The following is a 19,677-nucleotide window of genomic DNA, read 5'->3' on the forward strand; positions in this document are numbered from 1 at the left end:
TATATTCAAATTTTAGCCATTAAATCCCCACATAATTTCGAATATGCAACCTCTAGATTAAGGAGCTTATTCATTAAATATCTGTGCTTCACTAGAAAAGGTAGAAAAAATATTTGGTAAGAAATAATTTATAAAAATTTTAATATACTTCAAGCACATACACATTCTCAATTATTTGAAAAACAAATCTTAAAGTATTTAGTGGAGAATTTAACTACACAATCACCTACTGAATCACCAACTCCATTGCACCAACAATAGAATGGGAGGAAGTTTTCTAGGAATTGGTGTGGTGATCAAGAGGAGCTAGACTTGGATTGGCAATTTGCAAGTAGCACCTCCCCTATGAGTTTCAGTGGCTTGTAGAACTTGTTGTGATTGCCAAAACAAAGAAATGAAGAAAGTTCTGAAATAGGATGTGCATCTAGTATGGTGAAGAAAAGTATAAGTAGGATTTTGAATGTCATCTAGCTAATAAATTTTTTTATACAGGTCACTTATAATTATATACTTTCCACATGGCAATCAACTTGGTTGGTCCGAAATAAAAAACTAAAATATTAGTCTTTGACAAGTAGTATTTATATTTCCTATGCAAAAGTGTTGCATGAAAAATAGACAAATATAAAAATAGAAATACAAAATAGATAAGTGGTTTTAACTGCTGAAAATTTTACCCTTAATTAGAATTTGTACTAAAGCTAAAATATTAATATACTAAATGCCTATTTAGGTTAAAGGTTTTAGCATGACAATTGTTAACTAACTTTAAACTTAAAGCTTAAATTTGTATCTTAGGAAATACTACTAGAGAAATCTCAATGGAGGCCTTTCTTTCTCAGAAGCTCATCTCGGAGATTTCTGGACGAGGCAGTCCCGTGCGTGGGCATCGCAAGAAAAAGAGGAGGCGATCCAAGAGGCCTTCATCAGATCATTGTATCTCAAGATGGTGCTGCTGCCGCTCCTACAGGAATTTGGGAGGGATGATCTGCCACGGCTACGTCCAGATGATGCAGGGCCTTCTCAATGTCAAGGGGAATTTGGGATTTCTCGTCATGGGCCAGCATCACGCCGCGTCGCTCAGCAATGTTCTCGTTCTTCCGCTGCGATGCCCCGATGCAATTCCGCCCAGGGCGATATCGAAGAAATCCTAGATCGATCGCGTTTAAATCTCCTTTCGCTCGCGTGAATCGATGGGAAAGATGCGTGTTCTTTGGATGTTTTGGTTTGGAAATTGAGAAACTATGTCTTCTCCGTCCATTCGCTGTTTTCATTGATCCCTCGATCGAGGAGGCAAATCTTTCGCTTCCAAATCCGATCATCAATCGATTAGCATGCGTTGTAGATCGATCACGCACTACAACGCTGACCCGATCTTTCCTTTCACTGTTCATATTATTAAGACATTCCTTCAGATCGATCCAATAGCCTGCCTGCATTGATGATCCAATCCAAAGATCCACACACTGTAGGGTCGGTGCTGTGACCTGGTAGCAAGATGATGACGAAATTGGAGTAGAATTGCCGTGATTTTGACGCGGTCTTGGGAAGAACACATGATTTCTTCCACTCGCTGGAATCGAGCCCGTCATGCGTGAGATTGAAACTTTGCTGACTCGGATTCCCGCGTCCAGGTGTGTGCCACGTCTTACACGTATCTTAGTAATCTAATACGATTCGAGCCCTAGACTCGCGCGAGGTGAGAAAGCCCTAGTGCCCGGGAGGAGGAGCTGCGCGCCGGGTGTGCGATCATGGTAAGCGCTAGCGTGGATTTGTTGAGCTGCATTTCTAGCATGTAGCAAGAGATTAGGACTGGTCTTGGCAGATTTCTTGCGGTTTCTTGCGTTTTGGCAGGATTTCTTGTGATTTCTTGTGTGAATGGGGAGTTTCTTAGGATGCGTGGAAGATAGGTTTTCATGACAGATATTTGGTCGTTCCACGTTATTTTTTCTGCGAAGTCGTGCCACATTCTAGTGTGATCTCTAAGAATTCTTTTTCTTTATAGGACGGAGCGAAGAAAGAACCTTATGACACTGGGGATGCTGCGCAAAGCACTGCAGATCTGACCGCCTTTGTAAGCTTGATTTTTTCCTTGTTCTTTTGTTTTTCCTTCTTTCACTCTTTCATTCTTTTTCTCTTTTACTCTTTCCTCTTTCACTTGTTTTTCAGGTGCAGAATCTTCTTCAGCAGATGGTAAGCCGATCTTCGCATTTTTTACTTGAAACCAACTACTAGTTTTCTGTGATATAGCAAGCAAGGTTCCAGACGATGTCCGATTCGATCATCACAAAAAATATCCTACTTTCGACGCTATTGTTTTCTTCATTGTTTCTCTCTCGCAGCATTGATCCTCCTTAACGACTGAATACTCGACGAGATGGGAAATCGCATTGACGACCTGGAGAAAAGTATAGGCGAGCTCGTCAAGGAGGTGGGAGCTGACACTCCCGCCTCAGGCAGCTCCAAGCCCAAGGCTCTACAGAGCGAGGCCTCGGAGCAATAGAGTTTCTGGTATTCTTTTTGTAAATGGCTACACGGCTGGCCAGTACCTACTTTGTTCTTAAGGTAAACGCATTTCGTGTGAAGTTCCTATGCCTCGTTGCGTTTGCCTTCCTTCTAACGCACACAGGCCTGCGAGTTTTTTTTACCGTCGGCCGTGTGTTCTTTGTTCCGGGTTCTGGTGCACCAAGATGGCCGACCATGGACTCGAAAAAGAATAGCAAGAAAGAAGAAAAGTGGCTTAAGATACGATTCCCCGAGCTGGTTTCGTTCTGCATACGTGACCGACCGAAACGTTTACCAGATTGATGAGGAGAATCATATTCTTTCCTGGCAAGGATTTAGACGAAGTGCCGCTGGTTCCTGCCGCTTCCAACAGAAAGTTCGTGATTTAACGGGGGACAAGGATGAAAACTCAAGCTCTCCAGTTTCTCTAGGCCAGTCTGAGAACTAGAAGTTACGGCTCCTTAGAGCAAACTCGAGGCCACTTGGTGCGACGATTTACGCAGTAATTTACGCAGTCCGAGATGAGACAGTGACACAGGCTGAGATTCTAAGGGACAGTGACGCTGCAGGATTAGCAGTCCGGGTATCTCTGCTAAAAGCTTTCCTTTTACCGGTTGGCTTAAGTTTGGCAGCACGACAATACTGTTCTTGGTGGCTGAAAGGGTGGTGTGAACATAAATGGCTGGCACAAGGAAGCGGCTACTGGGCTTTGAATGCACCAGGAACGTTGAGGAAGAGAAAAGGGATACAAATAACAAATGTGAGGGAGAGATTTAGACTGCAAGCACAAGCAAAGTGTGAGGGGGAGATGTGGGATGCACACTAGTCCAAGGCTGCTGCAAAGCAAAAACCAAAAGAGGGGAGCACTCTGAGCAGTGGCACGGAAAAATGGAAGTCGGGATTACTTGGTTGCTTAGCTCGAGAAAAGCAGGGCCGGGTTTCTTGTCATGAGCAGCTTTTTTTTTCCCCCCTCGGCCAACTTTTGAAGAGGCTCTTTTCGACTTGAAAATGGCGGCTTTCTTCTACTTCGTCGTTGTCGTCGTCGGCGTTGCTTGCTTCTTCCAGGCATCGGTGGTGGTTTCCGACGATCGATTCTGTGGCCAAGGCGGCGATCAAGTCAGTTATGTGCGTGCTCGAGGCTCGGAGTTCGTGCTTGATGATCGTCCGTTGTTTATCAACGGCTTCAACGCCTACTGGGTAACGTATTACTCGTTCGAGCTCGTCACACGGCCCCACGTTAGTAGCTTGTTTCGCGACGCATCGGCGCTGGGTCTCAACGTTGCGCGAGTCTGGGCCTTCAATGACGGTGGCTATCACGCTCTCCAGGCCACTCCTGGCGCCTACAATGAGGAAGCTTTCCAGGTACTAAAACTTGAGAGAAGAACTTTTCTTGTTTCTTCTTGTGAGTTTCTGATTGTTCTACATTCGCAGGGACTTGACTTTGTCATTGCGGAGGCACAAAGCTATGGTCTGATGCTGATACTCAGCTTGAGCAACAACTACAACTCCTATGGAGGAAAGCCGCAGTATGCGCAATGGGCTCGGGAGGCCGGTCACAGCGTGGAATCGGAGGACGATTTCTTCAAACATTCTGTCATCAAAGGCTACTACAAGGATTATGTGAAGGTGAGAATTCGGTTTCGCTCTTTCCCTCTTTTTTTAAAACTTTAGCGTGCAACGGGAATCTCGTTTCTCCTCTTGTCGTGTTCTTTTCGTGAGCATTTTTCTGACCAAAGTTCTGTTTTTTTTTTGTTTTCGTTTTTCCAGGCCGTGCTTACAAGAGTGAATACCATCACTGGAGTCGCGTACCGAGATGATCCGACGATTTTTGCCTGGGAGCTGATTAATGAACCGAGATGTAGCTCCGATCCCTCTGGTGACACCCTCCAGGTTAGCATTCATTCATTTTTCTATCAAGTTTTTCATTCGGTCGCTTCGTTTCTCCAATTCATGAACTTGTTCCTATCCAGGCTTGGATCGAGGAGATGTCGGCATTTGTAAAATCTCTCGACAGCAACCATATGCTCGAGGTTGGTCTCGAAGGCTTCTACTGCTCCTCGGATCTACAGAGAGCGGGTCTCGGCAGCTGGTCGAGTGATCTCGGCACCGATTTCATTCGCAACAATGCGATTCCAAGCATTGACTTTGCGACCGTGCACAGCTATCCCGACTTGTGGTAAGCAAATTCTTTCTGCAAAATCCATTTTTTTCGTTAAAACTAAGCGTGTTCAAGCTTCTAAAGCTTCTTTCTTCTTCTCAGGCTCCCAGACGAGGACTTCGAGGTCCAGCTCTCGTTCCTCGTCCAGTGGATACAGAACCACATCGAGGACGCGGCCGTGAGGCTGAACAAGCCCGTGCTCTTCGCGGAATTCGGCAAATCAAACCGGACTCGCGGGTTCGTGGTAGAACAGAGGGACAGGTTCTTCGCGGCCACGTACGAGACGATCTTCTCGTCGTTTCCGGCCGCTGCCGCGGGTGGACTGCTGTGGCAGCTGGTCACGGAGGAGATTGGAGACGCCATCGACGACGGCTACCAAATCGTCCCCAGCAGGAATCCCAGCACAGTGACTGTCATCTCCACGCAGTCGCAGAGAGTTTCCATCATGAACTCGAGGCGCTCGTGAGTTTTAGAAGTTCGTTCTTTTTTGGCATTGCAGGGAAGCACTGAAGTACCGCAGCTTTATAAAAGAGGAAGATAGGAGAGATTTTTAGTCAAGAGTGTCGCGTTCGTGCCACATCAGCACCACGTCAGAGCCACGTTTAGGCTGACGGGGCCCAATCTAGATGACGTGTAAAGCATTCCTTGCTAATAAAAGTAAAGGGGGTAAAGAAAGAAGCTATAATGTTTTTAGTTAGGTGCTAGGGAAGAACAAGGCAGTGGGTGCGCCATTGCGATCCTTCGCGTAGAGCGCGCATGGCGCTAGCAGCTTTCTAGGGTTCATCCAGATCGATTGCATTGCGGTCGGGAAAATGCTGGATCTGTGACCCCAGATCCGTCGTGTCGGGCGCTTGCCGGTGCGGGATCTCTTGGATTTCTGTGAGTGTTCCGCGGTTTTGCTTGCTTCTTTTGTGGGGAATTGATTGATTTCTGGCAGGCAGAGATCCGGTGGAGAAATGTCCGTTGCGGACGAGCATTGCTAGCTGTCGCCACAAGCAAGGTATCGTTTTTTTTTATAGAGAAGAAAGATCTGGAGTGAGAGATTTTTATCCAGGATCGCGACCATGCAGCGCCAATTGGTTTGCTTGTTGGTGGTGGGAATTGCCGGGTTTATCGTCGCTAGCGTGGAGAATTTACAGGATGTTGGATTTGATGATCAGCTTTCACGCCTCGGCGAGCTTGAGCAGGGCAATGGATTGCGGAAATTGCTGCAAGAGAAGCCGAAAGCCAAGACAAAGTCCGGAGGCAAAGCTGGTGATGGGCTTCCAGCAAAAGCTAAAGGAAGCGGTGCTGGGGAGAAGAAATCCAAGGCAGGAAGCGGTGATGGAAATCACGTCGAGGAAAAGAAAGTCCCCGCGGTTAATGACGCGATTCAGGGTGGAAAGTTGGAGGGGTCTGAGCTAAAACCAGCTGCGAAGAAGCCAGGGAAAACGAAAAAGAAAATTCTGGAGGACGAGGACGATGAAGATATCCGGTTTATGGAAGAGGAGAAGCTCCAGAGCGTTGTGAAACAAGGTGGCAAGAAAGAACAAGGTGCTAAAGTGGATGGTGGCGAAGATGTGAAAGAAGATGGCCAAGGCGAAGTTTTCAAAGTGGAGGACGAAGAACGGACTGACGCCAAGCCGGACAGCACAGTGTCTTCGAAGACGAAGGTGAAAAAGGGGAAGTCCAAGAAAGCTGGAGCGAAGAAGGCAAACGTAGACGTTGTTTTGGGCGACTCCGAGAATGTTGCCGGGGACGAGAAAGTAAGTGTAGCAGTTGAAGACGACGACGTCGCTGAACAGAAGAGCGTCGAGGAAGAGAAGAAGGAAACAAAGCGGAAGAAAAGCAACAAGAAGGCACCTGAGGTCGATGACACGGAGGAAACTTCCGACAGTGCGGATGCGGATCAGAAGAAAGGAGTGGAAGTCGAAGTCATTCCTGACGAATTGGACGACGTCAAGGTACTGGAGGAGGAAATCCCGAAGAAGGAAGTAAAGAAGGAAATCCCGAAGAAAACCGAGAAGAAGGATCAAGTCCTTGCTGAGAAACAGGAGGAGGAGCAGAACAGCAAGCCTCCTACGAAGATCAGCAAGAAAGAAAAGGAGATGCCAAAGACCAAGCCAAAGACCACCAAGGAAAAGCCAAAGCTAGACAAGTCCAGTCCCACGAAGGCAAAGAAGAATAGCGGCGAGTCCACGAAGAAGAGCACAGAAGTGAAGAAGAAGGAGGAAGTGACGAAGGACGAGAAGCTGGAAGTGCCAAAGACAACGACGACGACGACGACGACGGTAGTAAACTTTCCAGAGGAAGACTTGCACACCGACGCTTTCGACTTCCAGGACGAGTTGCCGGACGAGGAGGACATCGACTTGCTCTCGCAAATCTCCGACCTCCCGACGAAGATCCAGCAGACTGCAGGCAACGTCGCGGACACTCTCCGCCCCAGCTTGTCCAAGCTCTCCGAGACGTCCAAGACGTACTTCTCCCAGGCCAACCAGCAGATGACCGAGAGCTTCACTCCGATCATGGGCCACCAAGCGGCACCGGTGGTGGCCTCCCTCATCTCCTACGCGTTCTTACTCGCTCCTCTCATCGTGGTGATCTACATGCTCGAGCGCATCCGTGCCACTCTCTCGCTCGCCAAAGTTCTCTTCTTCGTCAACCTCTACCTGGGAGCCTACTTCCTCACGCTGGTGCTCGCGACTTTCGCCCTCCAGAGCGAGCCCATGGCCTTCTTCTTCCGGCACTCGCGCTCTAGCTGCGTCTTCCTCCAGCTCCTCCAGGCGCTCGGCTACATGCTCTACCTCTTGCTCTACACCGTGGCGATCATGAAGTCCTTCTCCTACGGCGGGGTCTTGGAGAGGATGACCACGGTGTTCCAGTGGGTGATCGTGGCGCTGTTCGGCCTCCATTACTACGTGACCGTGTTCCATCGAGCCATGGCCATGAAGGTCCCTCGGACGACTTGGAAGGTCTATCTGGTATACACGGCAGCGTTTTCGGTGCTGGCTCTCTTTGCCAGAGCCAAGATCGAGCCGATCAAGAAGGAGTACTACTACACGCCGGTAGACGATTCCGAGGAGGCTAGTCCCATTGACAAGAGGAGCTAAGCAAGCGAAAGAGGTAAAAAACCATCTTTTCTCAAGACAATGGGTGGACTAAACTTTGTTATCTCTTTGTCTTTGCAGTTTTAGATGAATAAGAAGAGATAAGAGATGCGTAACGTAATGTTAATACACGAGAATTTGAAGTGAAGCTCCCCCACTCCATCAGTGATAAGTTTTGCGTGTTTGCATTTTCTAGCTGCCAGGTTATTTATCTATCAGATGGAACTTAACTTTGCTTTGACTCTAGCAGAGATCGTGCTTTGCGGATCAATCTAAATGGCTTTCCGGGATTTGCAGTGAGAGCTCTCTCGCAAGCGTGTCTGTCCAGCTCCTTGGGAAAGGCGAGAGAGACTTAACGAGAGAAGCAAAGCTGGCCAAACCGAAAGGGACTGCTTAAAGTCTCACTGGCCGGTGGACGAGGAGCCACAAGTTGCTGCAAACTAGAGGACGGACACTAATAGCAAACTTCCAAACAAGCCATTCAATCGCAAAACAAAGACGTGAAAACGAAACGAAACAAAGAAGAAAACACTCTCAAAGTTTAGACAAAGAGAACAACGTTATCATACAAATCCTTGACTACTGTCAATCCATCCAAACTTCCAAAAGCCTGCTATGCATGCCTCGAGGAGTGATTGCTCTGAAAGACGAATCCCCGGATGGATGAATCGATCACTCTCTCCTCCCGCCAAGGTGGTGATGGTGGTGGTGGAGGTGGTGATGGAAATGCTCGTGCCTGTGATGGTAGAGCTCATCTCCATCGCCCTCCTCGTCCCGGAACTTGAGAAGATGACCATCGGCATCGTCCACTCGACCCTCCACCACCGGAGACGGATTAAACGTGAGGAGCTGCGAGAACTTGGAGCTAATCGCGTTGTTGTTGTCGCTCTTGTCACTGCTGATGCTGCTGTTGCTGACGAGATTGCTGCTAGTGCTGCTCAGGCTGCTGCTGGCCGACTTGGATTTCTTGAAAGTCCGCTTGGTGGCGACGTCGTCCTCGGAGAGGCAGAGCACCGGAGCCGGGATGAATCGGCTCAGCCTCGCCGCCAGAGCTTCCCTGTACTTCCTTCCTCCGCCACCGCCGCCACCGCCGCTCTTGCAATTCTGCGAGGAGCAGCTGAGCGAGACGAGGTTCCTGTTGGTGGTGATGGACGCGGCGGAGGCCTCCTTGAGCGCCTTGTCCAGCTCCTTGGCCACCGAGAGGAGCTCGAACGAGTCGAAGAGCGACTGGTTTGGATCCCACTTCTGGTGCGCCTTGACGATGGTGTCCCCCGCCGTGTAGCTGCCATTCACTCGCAGAGCCTCGGCTTTGAAGCGGGACGTTCGCTGCACCACCACCATGGCTCTGTTCCTCACGTCCTCTGGACTGCCATTGCTGTAGTTGCCTCCGCCGCGCTGGTACCATGCCCAGGCAGCTGCCTTGCTTCGCGGACTGATCTTCTCGTCGTCGATGTTGGTGTTATTGCCGCTGCTGCTGTTGCTGCTGTTTGAATTCTCGTCCTGTGATGCCTGCTTGAAAATGTGATCCGTTTCTTGCCTGGCTTTCGCTAGCGCGGCTCCAAAGTCCGTCACGGGCTTCTTCTTCGCGGAGGACTTCTTCTTCCTCAATCCCATCGCGAGATGGATTCAATTCCCACCTGTCAAGGCTTGCAATGAGATCTCTCAGTACACAGCGAAACTTCTTACCGTGGAGAGAGGAGAGAGGCGGAGATTTTCTAGCGTATAATATGTGGAGCAACTATCTCCGTAGCGGATGTGGCTGCTGATTAATCCAGAAAAGGAAAAACGGAAGAGTCACGGAAATTGGAAATGAAAGACCCACCAAACCATGGACGCAGTCGGGTACCAGACATGGTCGCTTTGATTTTACGAGCGCGGCCCACTTTATTTGCATGGCTCCGTCCGAATCCGACAAAATTCTCGCGTTCCTTTGATAGGCTAAGTTGCTCCAAACAACAAGTTCCGCGGCTCGCAACAAGATGACAAGCAGTTGCGTCCACGGAAGCCTGCGAGAGAGAGAGAGAGAGAGAGCATGCGTGAAATCAGAGAAAAGCTGGCTTTTGCAGCGCTCGTAAATAGAGAAAAATCTTTGAATCCTTCAGCCTCACATTTTTACCTGTCTGAATCGCCTCGCATCGCCTGGTCCGCGTGCCAGAGTGTTGTAAACATCATCACCAGACAAATTTAAAAAACTCTGCAAATTTAATGCTCGGGCCGCTGCGTAGCAAGAAAAAGTTAAGGCACTGATGAATGAGGATGATAACCAAATTAAGTATGGTATGACAGTACTCGAACTTACAGCAGTAGTACCATGCGGAGCGCGCAAGATATTTTTCGTACGTCGTTCGTTGGTTTCGATCGAGCGATCTCCAGCATTTGGAATCTGCAGCAGCATCACTGCTCTCCATTTAGTAAAAAGAAAAGAACAAAAGTAAAATTCTAAGGCTTCTATGAGAACACATCACCTGTGTTTCACTTCACGAGCTTCCGTCGAAGTCCAGGAAGATTCGAGTTTGGTGAAGCGATACTGAAGAAGGGCCAAAGTCTAGTCTCCTCTCCTGCAGCCACAACAACTTATGATTGGTTATAAAATACAAAGTCAGTATCTCACCACGTCTGCTCACCACGAGAAGACGATGATCATCAGCTAAGGACAGCGTGCCTCGTTAGCTTGAGCGCTCCAGCAAAGATTGGCCATCAGATTGTAAGCCGCGTCGATTTTCTCGTTGTTTCCAAGCTGAAGCACAGCATCAAACGCGACCCTCCCTATGGCCAAGTTCCTCCACTTCCAGCACGAAGTGAGAAGGGTCATCCAGATCACGGCGTCCACTCTGGTCGGAATGGACTTCACCACCTCCAGTGCAGCGGTTAGCTTGTTGGCCCGTCCGAGCATGTCAACCACGCAAGTGTAATGCTCTACGTCTGGAGGAATACCGAATGTGTGTTCCATCGACTGGAAAAACTCTCGGCCCCTTTCAACCAGACCAGCGTGACTACAGCCCGTGAGCACGCAGTTCAAGGTGATGCCATCGGCTTTGAAGCTTTCGTCCTGCATTATCTGAAAGACCTTGAAGACCTGTTTAGCATCGCCTTGCCGACCAAAACCAACCAAAAGCGCGTTCCAAGCTCCCACCTGTAAGTCCTCAGTCGGTATAAGATCGAAGGCCTGCTGAGCTTCAATCATGCTCCCACATTTTCCGTAGACGTCCACCAGAGAGTTTAGGAGAATTCCCCCGTTCCTGTCCAGTCCGTGTAGCCTGACGATATCGCCGTGAACTGCTTTAGCTGCTTTCGCGTCTGCGAGAGCGGCACATGCTTTGAGTGCCGTGACGAATGTTGACGCATCTGGTTGGCAGCCCGTATGCCCCATCACCGACGAATAAAAATGCAGAGCTAGCTCAGCTTCACCGTTGTCAACATACCCCAGCATCAAAACGTTCCATAAAACTGTGTCGGGCTTGCGAATCTTGTCGAAAACGCTGCGAGCATCGGCCAGACTGCCACAAGTCGCGTACATGTTCACAAGGCTGCTGGCTACGAAACTGTCGACGTCACAAAGGCTTGCCGATGCTTCGGCGTGTATCTGAAAGCCCCTGTTTAGAGCCTCGGACTTGACAAGCTTTCTGCGACCCTCAACTTTCTGGCCCGTTTCTTTTGTTGCCAGTCCTGTACAGGCCTTAACAGCAGCAACAATAGTGCGAGCATTCGGCTGGCCACCATGATCTTTCATCTGCTCAAATAACTCCAGGCCCAGCTGTTCTTCCCCAGCCTCTACGTATCCGAGTATCAACGCAGTCCATGAAACAACACCACGATATAGCATTCTGTCGAACACACCACGAGCATCCCACATGCTTCCACATTTTGCGTAAGCATCTACCAGAGTATTCTGGACGTAGATATCTGTGTCATACCCCCTGTTCCTCGCGCGAGAGTGTATAGCCATCACTTTTTCTAAACTTGAATTCTTCACAACCTGTCCCCCAACCGAGCTTCCTGTTTCCTTTCCTGTTAGACCAGCACACGCCTTGAGAGCAGCTACGTAAGTTCTCGAGTCCGGAGTAAAGCCTTCGGTTTCCATCCGTGAGAAGAGCTCTAAAGCCAGATGGCCTTCACCGTTTTCCGCATAGCCAAGTAGCAGCGCGTTCCATGACACTGCTGTTTTACTCTGCATCCTGTCAAAGACCCTGCTTGCATCCACAAGGCTGCCACACTTCGCGTACATGTCAATCAAAGTGCTTCCCAGCAAAAGATCCGAGTCCATACCTGCTTTTGTAGCTTGCCAGTGAAGAGCTCTTCCTTTCTCCAAGTTCTTGAGCTTGAGAAACTTCCCTTCGTCGTTGGCTGCCACACTGCTACAGGCCTTCAACGCAGCAGTGTAAGTGAGAGCATTTGGAGCACAGCCTCTCTGCTGCATTTCGGAGAACACCAGCAAAGCCAGGCTCCCTTCACCGCTTTGTACGTAGCCGAGGATCAACGAGTTCCACGAAACAACGCTGTGGCAAGGCATCAAGTCGAACACCCTGTGAGCATCCTCCAGGCTCCCACACTTCGCATACATGTCAACCAAAGAAGTCGAGATAAACACGTCTCCACAGCGCAAAACTCTAGAATGCACAGACATACCTCTCTTGAGCGATGTGGTCTTCTTCACCACCGAAGAAAAACTCTCGCCATCTTCCTTCTCGGCCAAGCAAGAACACGCCTTGATCGCGGCAACTAGAGTCCAGGCATCCGGCTCACAGTCCATGCACGACGAGAAGATCTCCAAGCCCAGCTCTGGATCACCATTCTCGACGTAGCCCATCAAGAGGACGTTCCAAGAGACCACCGTGCGAGCTCCCATGGCGTCGAAAACACTCCTGGCATCCACCATGCTCCAGCACTTCGCGTACATATCCACCAGTGTGTTCTCCACGTAGATACCAGCCAAGAATCCTCTTCTCAGTGCCTCGGCGTGGAGAGCCTTCCCCTTTCTAAGATCCCTGGCGCTACTGCAAGCCCGGAGCTCGCAAATAAATCTCGACCTGGATCTATTGCCACTGGAAATCCTCGCAATCGATGCTTCTTCTTCACTGTTGCTCCAAATCTTTGCGATTTCTTTATTCACAGATGCTTCTTCTTCCCGATTCTTCAATGGAGCCGCGATCGCGATCGATTCTTGGCTAGTTCCCGATCCTTTTGCCGCGATGGAGGAGCTGAGCGATCGAAATCCAGCGCTGGAGTGTCGCTTGGACCTACATTTGCTCCAGGGAACCATAAACCCTGGAGAATCCTTCTTGATTCCTGGATCCTTTCCTTCACTGCTTACCGATCTTTCTGCCTCGATCTATGCGCGACAGCGGCCCAAGAGTGAGGAAATATTTTAGGGTTTATGCGAAGAGATGGCCGCATTGTCTAGCCCAGCGGCTTTTCGCGGGAGGCGGCTGGAATCCTCGTCCACAGCGCAGGCGCACAGCTCCAAGAAGGATCAGGTACGCGTTCCTCGCAAGCGCGGCTGCTCGAATGGAATCGCCGCAAAGAAAGACGCCAGCGAGAGATTTCCATCGCGATCGGGCAAGCGCCCCAAGTGGGAGCTGTTTGGAGGCGCTGCAGCTGTTCTTGGCGGTAGCAGCATTGCGGCTTTCGGATTATCCAAGCTGGGATTCGGCTCTGGTTCCTCGGATTTTGGAAATCCCGAGATAGGAAGTGGAGGAAGTGGAGGAGCAAGGAATAGCGGTCGTGGCGGTGGTCGTGGCGGTGGCGGCGGTGGCAGTAGAGGGAACGAAGCCACTCTTCACAGGCCTGTGCTTGGCGAAAACAAAGAAGAAGATAGCAAAGAAGAACGAGGAAAGGGTCTCGTGGAAGAGGTTGCGTCTTCGGTAATCGAGCAATTGTCTCGCAGCGACAATCTTGCGAAAGCTTCCGAGGTATGATCTTTCTTCTTTTTGTTCCTGGAACTCATCTTTTTTCTTTCTTTCCAGACTGGAGCACTCAAGAGACTCCAAAAGGAAGCATTCACGGATATTATGAAGCTGCGTGAAAAGTTTGAGAAGCTCGAGCTCGGCCTGTCTACGAAGGATTTTTCGAGTGGTCTTGAAAGAACAACGATCAAAGGCAGGGTGGCTGCAGGAGGAGCTTTCGTGCTCATGCAGGATTCAAGTAGCTACAACTCACGCTCGGCATTGGAGCAGTCTGGGCTCCCAGCCGGGCTCGAGGCAGAGTTTACTTTCCAGACGGCTTTTCGGGACGACAATGATCTACTGACGACGAAATGTGTGTCCGGGGATGGTGGCTTCGGTACTAGTGGCCTTGGAGGACCAATTCGACTTGCGAAGATTTCTTACGCAACAAAAGTTACGGACGAGACGAAGTTTTCTTTGGTTCCTCTGGGTGCTCAAGCTACGGACATGACAGAAGTTGTGAATCCTCTCCAGGTAAAGCACAGATTTTCTTTGAGGCTAACATTTTATGGTTTTTGGTGTTCAAGGGCGAGGCACTGACAAAGTTTACGAGCTCTGGTCCTTCTCTCTTCAGCCACTGCAAAGGCTCCGCAATCGGTGCAACTTACAGGAGCTCAAACACGCTCGCCTCTCTGTCAGAGTACATCTCCGGCTGGGGCGATTCGAACGGACTTCTCTGCCTGAGTACGCTCGCGCAGTTTATCCATCAGCCGACCGAGCAGCTAGCGCTCTCTCTCTCCGCGCTCAACCGCTTCTGGCCGAGTCCACCACTGCCGTCGGCAACTGGTTTACACTGGAGCGAGATGAAGCCTTTCGTCCTCTCAAAGTCCCTGCGCTCATCGGGTGTAGATACAATGAGAACGTCAGGCTCAAGCTCCGTTTCTCAAGCGCTCAGCAACGGAGATAGGTGGAGTTTAGAGGCTCCGGCATACGAACCGAAAGGCACTGCGATGCAAGCGTTTGCCATGTCGGGAGAGATGGACCTTGGCGGAGGTGCTTGTCTCGGAGGCTGGCTACAGATGGAAAGAGGCGACTGGTTACAGGATGACGATCAGAAAAAGCTGGTGTGGTCTCTAAGTCTGGCACAGGAGGCGTCAGTGGACAGTGTGGGCTGGGGAGTCAGTCTCGGACGATCGAGACGAGATTTCTGGAGCTCCCTCAAGGACGAGGAGTCGGATGTCATAGGAAGGCAGGCCGAGGTGTCGTCTACGCAGTTCCAAGTGGAAGCGTTTCTGAAGTATGACTTTGGACAACGATTTACGCTCCAGCCCGGGTTGTTGTATGTCCTCAACAAACAATGCCAGACACCGGCTTTGATGGTCAAGGGTGAGTGGAAGCTGTGACGAAGAACAAGGTTATTTTCTTTATTTCTTTCTTTCTTTCTTTCGTTTTTTTCCTTTTGAACGTCCCGATCAACGCCACCGTCGGAAAGACGAACAAGAGTTTACTTTTGCAAGCTCCACGAGGTACGTAGGAGCTTGAAGTTTTGTTTCTTTGGCATTTGACCTTTATATCTCTGGTGTCTCTGCAGTAAGTAAACAAGAGATCTCTTCCTATAGCTTGTGCGTACTGAACTCTAGCGCCGCCTGAGGAGAAGTTTTTGAGACATGAATCGCAAGGTTTTGTCACTTTTTTTTTTTTTTTTGCTTCTAAATTCTGAGATTTCTAGATTCAGTCTTGGAATGACGCTGTGTGGCCAAGCTCAGGTGCGAAGAAAGAAAAGAATTACTTATTTCGAGTTTGTCAATCGCCAACTTCTTTCTTTTTTTTTTTTTCTTTCAGGCGCGTTTTTTGCTTCAAATTTTTGGAAAGACTCTCTTTTATAGAATAAAAAGAGCCAACTTTTGGAGATGGACTCTGGTTTTTAGGGCTCCTCGCGATGGCTGCTCCTGGGTCGTTGCTGCTTTCCCGTCTCATGGGAAGGGAAAGCAACGACCAAACTGATGAAACAGATGCCCGCATTTTCATCTCTGGAACTTCTCTCAAGGTGTCTAATCCTCCTCTCAGCTCCGATGGTAAGATTTTCTACTCTTTTTGTTTCCTTTCCCGATTAACCCTGCATTGTTTTTATTTTGTTTGCAGGTTGTAGCGAGCTGTTGCAAGCAGTGGAAAAGAGCCAAACTGTGATCACGGAGATCGATCTTTCCGGTATTTGTTCGTGTGATAGAAACTCTATCTTCTACTCTTATTTTCCTCTTCTTTTACAAGGATGCAATATCAGCAAAGCAGATGAGCTAGCAGAACTTATCAGAAGCTGTGAACACCTCCAAAGGTTTGCATCTATGATTTAGATTCTATCTTTCTTTCAAATTTAATGTACGTATGTAGACTCCTGCTGGAAGGTAACAGCATCGGATTAGCTCGCACCGGGATATTATCTCTAACATCGGCTATTGCTCTCAGCTCCACTCTCACGGAGGTAATTCTTCTGCTTGTCGTTCCCCCTTATTATTTCTGCTTCTGTTTTCTTCATAAGCTGGATCTGCGAAACAACAGAATAGGGCCGTCTTTCGCTGCTGCTTTGGCAAATGCTCTTCGTGGGACTCGTTCCCTCTGCTTCATAGGTACCTAAGGTTTTTCTCCTTTGTGGATTTTTCCGCGCCGAGACTATATTACTTGCAGACCTTAGATGGAATTCTTTAGGTCCCAGTGGTGCTGCAGCTTTTATCAACTTGCTTCAAAAGAATCCGATTCTAGCTGGGATCCAACTTGCTGGCAACGGAATCCCTCAGAAACTTTTGTCAGAGATTGGTAAGTTCCTCAAAGAGACTGTTCGAGATTTGTTTTATTTGGTTGTTTTAGATAAACTTGTTGAGGATAATCGTGCCAACTGTGTGACACCTCAAGTTCGAGCTCACGTACCACACCCGCTTGAGGTTAGCAATACCATTCATTTCACATTAAGCTTAAGCTATAATTGTTTAGGAGGAATTCAAGTGGGAGAACCGAGAAGGCATGAAAGCAATTTATTCGGGACGAATTGCTGCAATGGTGGAAGAGATAAACAACCTGAAATCTCATGTGGTGCGTGTTTTTATGTTCTCTAATTTTATGGAAATCGGCGGTCAAACTACACAGGACTTGTTGAAAAAAGAAAAGGAAGATACAAAGCTGGAAGTGTTGGAAGCTGAAAACCACGTCAAGGTTCTTCACAGACTTTCTAGCTCAACTTGATATGCTAACAGATTCATTCCAGGCTCTTAAGCTTGAGCTTACAGAGGAAGCACTCTTGAGAAAGTACGCCGACAAGGAAGCGAATCAAGTGAAGGAAGAGTTATACGCTACACAACAAGTACGGGATCATAACCTCTTCTCCTTTGTTTGTTACTTATTTGTAGTAATTCAGAAACTCGCTCGTGCTGAGGAAAAGCTAGCTGAAGATGCTCGAGTTGCCAGTAGCACTGCAGAAGCGCACAATGTGAGTAGGATGATTTCTTCCTCGTTTTTTTATTTATTTCTTTTGCTTCTTTTTCTTGTTATTGGTTAATCTGTTTACAGGCTGCTCTTGCAGAAGCTGGAAAAAGGGTGAAGGCTGCAGAAGAAAGATATGACGCAGTAGTATCAGAAAATATTTCTTTGAAAGATCAGGTTCATTTGTCCTATTCTGAAGTGAGTTTTGAAGCATTTTGAACTTTTCGCAGATTGCATGCAACAAAAACGAGCACTTGATGCAGCTCCGGTCAGTTCAGGGTAAGCAATTGGTGGTGGGCAACTCTAACACTCTTGGACTTCTACAGAAAATGCTGCTACCGAACAGCACAACGCCATGTCTAATGTCAAGAGGCTCGACTTTGAGCACAGAGCGAGCATCGAAGCACACGCAAAAGAGGTGTTTCTTTAAGCTATAAATTTATGGGAACCAAAACATTTCTATGGAAGGTTATGAGGATGCAAGCGGAATTTGAGGCAGAGATTAAACGCGTCAATGGAGAGAAGGAAGCTGCGCTACGAGTGGGTGTTCGAAATTTTTATAAAGTTCCAACTTTTGCTGCTGTTCTTATTAACAGGAAGTTGAGGCGTTGAAATCGATGACCTCGGCCCTTGAAATGCAATTTGCAGCAAAGGAGAAGGCCCTCCAACTGGAAAAGGTACCAAATTTTCCTCGCTTTCTTTTCTTGACATAATACCTCTCGCTTCAGGAGCAAACAGAGCAAGTTTTGCAGGCCCGGGTGGCAAACGTAAAATCTGAAATGGAATCGCTGCAGGTAGCGTAAAATTTTTATCCAAGATGGCTTGTTTAGTTCTAGCGCTGCAGGCTGAACTTGACAATATGCGAAGAGAAGTTTCAAAGGCCAGAAAGGTGGCTTTAGTTTCCTACGTGGTTATTATTTTTCATATGTATGGGTTTTTGTCCAGAAACATACCTCTGAAATCGAAGAGTACGAGACAAAGATCGCTCAAAGCAGAACTTTGCAGCATCGCATGGAGCTGGCCAAGTCCGACTTGGAAGAGAGAATTTTCGCACTCACCAGTGACAAGGCATGGACGAAGTATTTTCTCATGGTCACAAAATTTTATTTTTTCTCTTTCTCTTTCCAGGTCCAGCTAGAGGAAAAAAGTAAGCTAGCAGAGGACAGAGAAAGGCTTTTGGAGAAGAAAATGGAGCTTGAAAAGCTCAAGTATGCAGAGCAGACTTCCGGAGAGATTTCTAGAGTAAGTCAGGGAAACATCTTGTGAAAGTTTGATGATCAAATCCACTTTTCAGCATATAGAAGAGAAACGACGCATCGACGGAGAGCTACAGAGTGCAAGGATCCAACTCCACAACATGCGGAATTCTCTTGAAGAGGTTTAAAGCTCTTGTTTCCAAAATGATCTAACATCGTTTCACGTTTTTTTCTGTTCAGCTGCAAGCCGAGCAGGAACGAAGGAAAGTAGAGGTGGAAAAACGCGTCCTGGGTGTGGAAACGCAATTTATCGATTGCATCCGTCAACAGTTTGCTGGCCTGAGAAACTCCCAGTCACATAGGTATGTGTTAAGCAGCAATGGTTTCAGTTAGTTTCTATTGTCCCAGGATCGAAGCTTATGGTAACTTATGATCTTGGCAAACCTCCACGGCTCTGCCCAACGCTTGCAGCGATCATAACTCTCCTCGAGCATGGGATTGACGGCGTAGCACTCCTCGGTGGTCGTCCCAGCTTATGTACTCTTGTGGCTCTATATGGCACGCTAATGCTATCCGGGTGTAGTCCGCGGAAGGGACTGATGATTCCATTTTAGTTTAGAGGACATTTATAGAAAATTCCATACAGTTCTAAGGTTTTCAACTTAGCATACCATTGGTATCAAACAATGTAAAATATTATATTTGAACCTTTAAGTGATTTTAATGCTTTTTTCTTCCAATATCCATTACTAGGTTTCCTAGATTAAAATCCATTTCTTCTCTAAACAATTCTTCTCCAGATAAATTTGCTTGTCTGTATGGTGTATGGGATGTTCTTCATAGCTTACTTAATCTGCTCAAATTTTGATGAAGCCAAGGTGCCTGAGAAACTTACATGGTAAGAGGGTTGACAATGTTGCGGCTCGATTTCTCATGGTGATACTCTCTCCTGTCTTTCATTTGTCTGCTGCTAAGAGCTAATTCAATCATATCTGCAAACAGTGCTATTTGGAGTTGATCCACCTATCCGAGTCAATATCTCCCACCCCAGTTATACTTCCTTCCCATATATCTAGAGCAAACTATTGTTGATCAATGTGTCATATGGAAAAGTGACAGCTTACCATCTCTCTGATAACTCCTCTGTTTCGAACCTCATCTTAAATTGCATCCGGACAGACAAGTTGTGAGTAAAAGCCTTGACATACTTGTGGTAGGCAACGAACTTTACTCTGCATAGAGAAAACAAGTGAGTTGTCTGTTCAGTCGAGTTTAATCATGCTGCTAGCAAATAAAGGATTTAATCACTCAATCTCCTGAACAGGAAATTGAGTGATTAAATCCTTTATTTACTAGTTGTAGGAAAGTTAGGTTCT

At 47.9% G+C, this 19,677-nt stretch overlaps 6 protein-coding genes across 16 annotated transcripts; 4 read left to right on the forward strand and 2 right to left on the reverse strand.

The window, feature by feature from the left end:
* The first annotated feature begins 1,670 nt into the window (after positions 1-1,670).
* Positions 1,671-2,590, forward strand: LOC9662287 (heat shock factor-binding protein 1). Its single transcript, XM_002988868.2, has 5 exons — positions 1,671-1,754; positions 2,006-2,074; positions 2,170-2,193; positions 2,251-2,293; positions 2,370-2,590. Exons 1-5 carry the CDS (start codon positions 1,752-1,754, stop codon positions 2,501-2,503), a joined length of 273 nt encoding a protein of 90 aa, XP_002988914.1. The 5' UTR covers positions 1,671-1,751; the 3' UTR covers positions 2,504-2,590.
* A 920-nt stretch (positions 2,591-3,510) lies between these two features.
* LOC9661868 (mannan endo-1,4-beta-mannosidase 7) lies at positions 3,511-5,320 on the forward strand. Its single transcript, XM_002988869.2, has 5 exons — positions 3,511-3,867; positions 3,937-4,131; positions 4,273-4,395; positions 4,476-4,681; positions 4,766-5,320. The coding sequence occupies exons 1-5, from the start codon at positions 3,514-3,516 to the stop codon at positions 5,127-5,129; spliced, it is 1,242 nt and encodes a 413-aa protein (XP_002988915.1). The 5' UTR covers positions 3,511-3,513; the 3' UTR covers positions 5,130-5,320.
* Positions 5,321-5,355: 35 nt separating this feature from the next.
* LOC9628900 lies at positions 5,356-7,998 on the forward strand. Of its 2 annotated transcripts, none has more exons than XM_002988870.2 (4): positions 5,356-5,542; positions 5,601-5,663; positions 5,718-7,768; positions 7,834-7,998. In XM_002988870.2, the coding sequence occupies exon 3, from the start codon at positions 5,728-5,730 to the stop codon at positions 7,753-7,755; it is 2,028 nt and encodes a 675-aa protein (XP_002988916.1). In that variant the 5' UTR covers positions 5,356-5,542; positions 5,601-5,663; positions 5,718-5,727; the 3' UTR covers positions 7,756-7,768; positions 7,834-7,998. The 2 variants fall into 2 exon arrangements, with proteins under 2 accessions (XP_002988916.1, XP_024518457.1); XM_024662689.1 differs by having other exon boundaries at positions 5,605-5,663.
* Positions 7,999-8,270: 272 nt separating this feature from the next.
* LOC9661869 lies at positions 8,271-9,559 on the reverse strand. The gene is made up of 2 exons (XM_002988935.2): positions 9,439-9,559; positions 8,271-9,389 (listed from the first exon to the last, which is right to left on the reverse strand). The coding sequence occupies exon 2, from the start codon at positions 9,364-9,366 to the stop codon at positions 8,425-8,427; it is 942 nt and encodes a 313-aa protein (XP_002988981.2). The 5' UTR covers positions 9,367-9,389; positions 9,439-9,559; the 3' UTR covers positions 8,271-8,424.
* On the reverse strand, positions 9,461-12,482 carry LOC112341855 (pentatricopeptide repeat-containing protein At2g13600-like). 4 transcript variants are annotated; one of them, XM_024662699.1, is made up of 7 exons: positions 12,379-12,482; positions 10,377-12,301; positions 10,218-10,310; positions 10,052-10,135; positions 9,869-9,969; positions 9,575-9,758; positions 9,472-9,514 (listed from the first exon to the last, which is right to left on the reverse strand). In XM_024662699.1, the coding sequence occupies exon 2, from the start codon at positions 12,260-12,262 to the stop codon at positions 10,400-10,402; it is 1,863 nt and encodes a 620-aa protein (XP_024518467.1). In that variant the 5' UTR covers positions 12,263-12,301; positions 12,379-12,482; the 3' UTR covers positions 9,472-9,514; positions 9,575-9,758; positions 9,869-9,969; positions 10,052-10,135; positions 10,218-10,310; positions 10,377-10,399. The 4 variants fall into 4 exon arrangements, with proteins under 4 accessions (XP_024518465.1, XP_024518467.1, XP_024518464.1 ...); XM_024662697.1 differs by lacking the exon at positions 12,379-12,482 and having other exon boundaries at positions 9,461-9,511; positions 10,377-12,339; XM_024662696.1 differs by lacking the exon at positions 12,379-12,482 and having other exon boundaries at positions 10,377-12,339.
* Positions 12,409-19,029, forward strand: LOC9661870 (leucine-rich repeat-containing protein 45). Of its 7 annotated transcripts, XM_024662695.1 has the most exons (26): positions 15,037-15,160; positions 15,226-15,313; positions 15,364-15,400; positions 15,477-15,709; positions 15,777-15,842; positions 15,903-15,966; positions 16,023-16,113; positions 16,171-16,258; positions 16,317-16,445; positions 16,497-16,570; positions 16,620-16,718; positions 16,773-16,838; positions 16,891-16,986; positions 17,041-17,112; positions 17,193-17,282; positions 17,336-17,384; positions 17,432-17,523; positions 17,574-17,645; positions 17,702-17,782; positions 17,834-17,899; positions 17,950-17,994; positions 18,051-18,173; positions 18,234-18,347; positions 18,400-18,483; positions 18,542-18,663; positions 18,773-19,029. In XM_024662695.1, exons 4-26 carry the CDS (start codon positions 15,574-15,576, stop codon positions 18,801-18,803), a joined length of 1,950 nt encoding a protein of 649 aa, XP_024518463.1. In that variant the 5' UTR covers positions 15,037-15,160; positions 15,226-15,313; positions 15,364-15,400; positions 15,477-15,573; the 3' UTR covers positions 18,804-19,029. The 7 variants fall into 7 exon arrangements, 6 of the variants coding, with proteins under 6 accessions (XP_024518463.1, XP_024518460.1, XP_024518462.1 ...); XM_024662692.1 differs by having other exon boundaries at positions 16,620-16,838; positions 18,710-19,029; XM_024662694.1 differs by having other exon boundaries at positions 16,620-16,838; positions 18,718-19,029.
* The last annotated feature ends 648 nt before the right edge of the window (positions 19,030-19,677 follow it).

This window comes from Selaginella moellendorffii, unplaced genomic scaffold (genome assembly GCF_000143415.4).
Source record: "Selaginella moellendorffii unplaced genomic scaffold, v1.0 SELMOscaffold_92, whole genome shotgun sequence".
Lineage (NCBI taxonomy): Eukaryota > Viridiplantae > Streptophyta > Lycopodiopsida > Selaginellales > Selaginellaceae > Selaginella > Selaginella moellendorffii.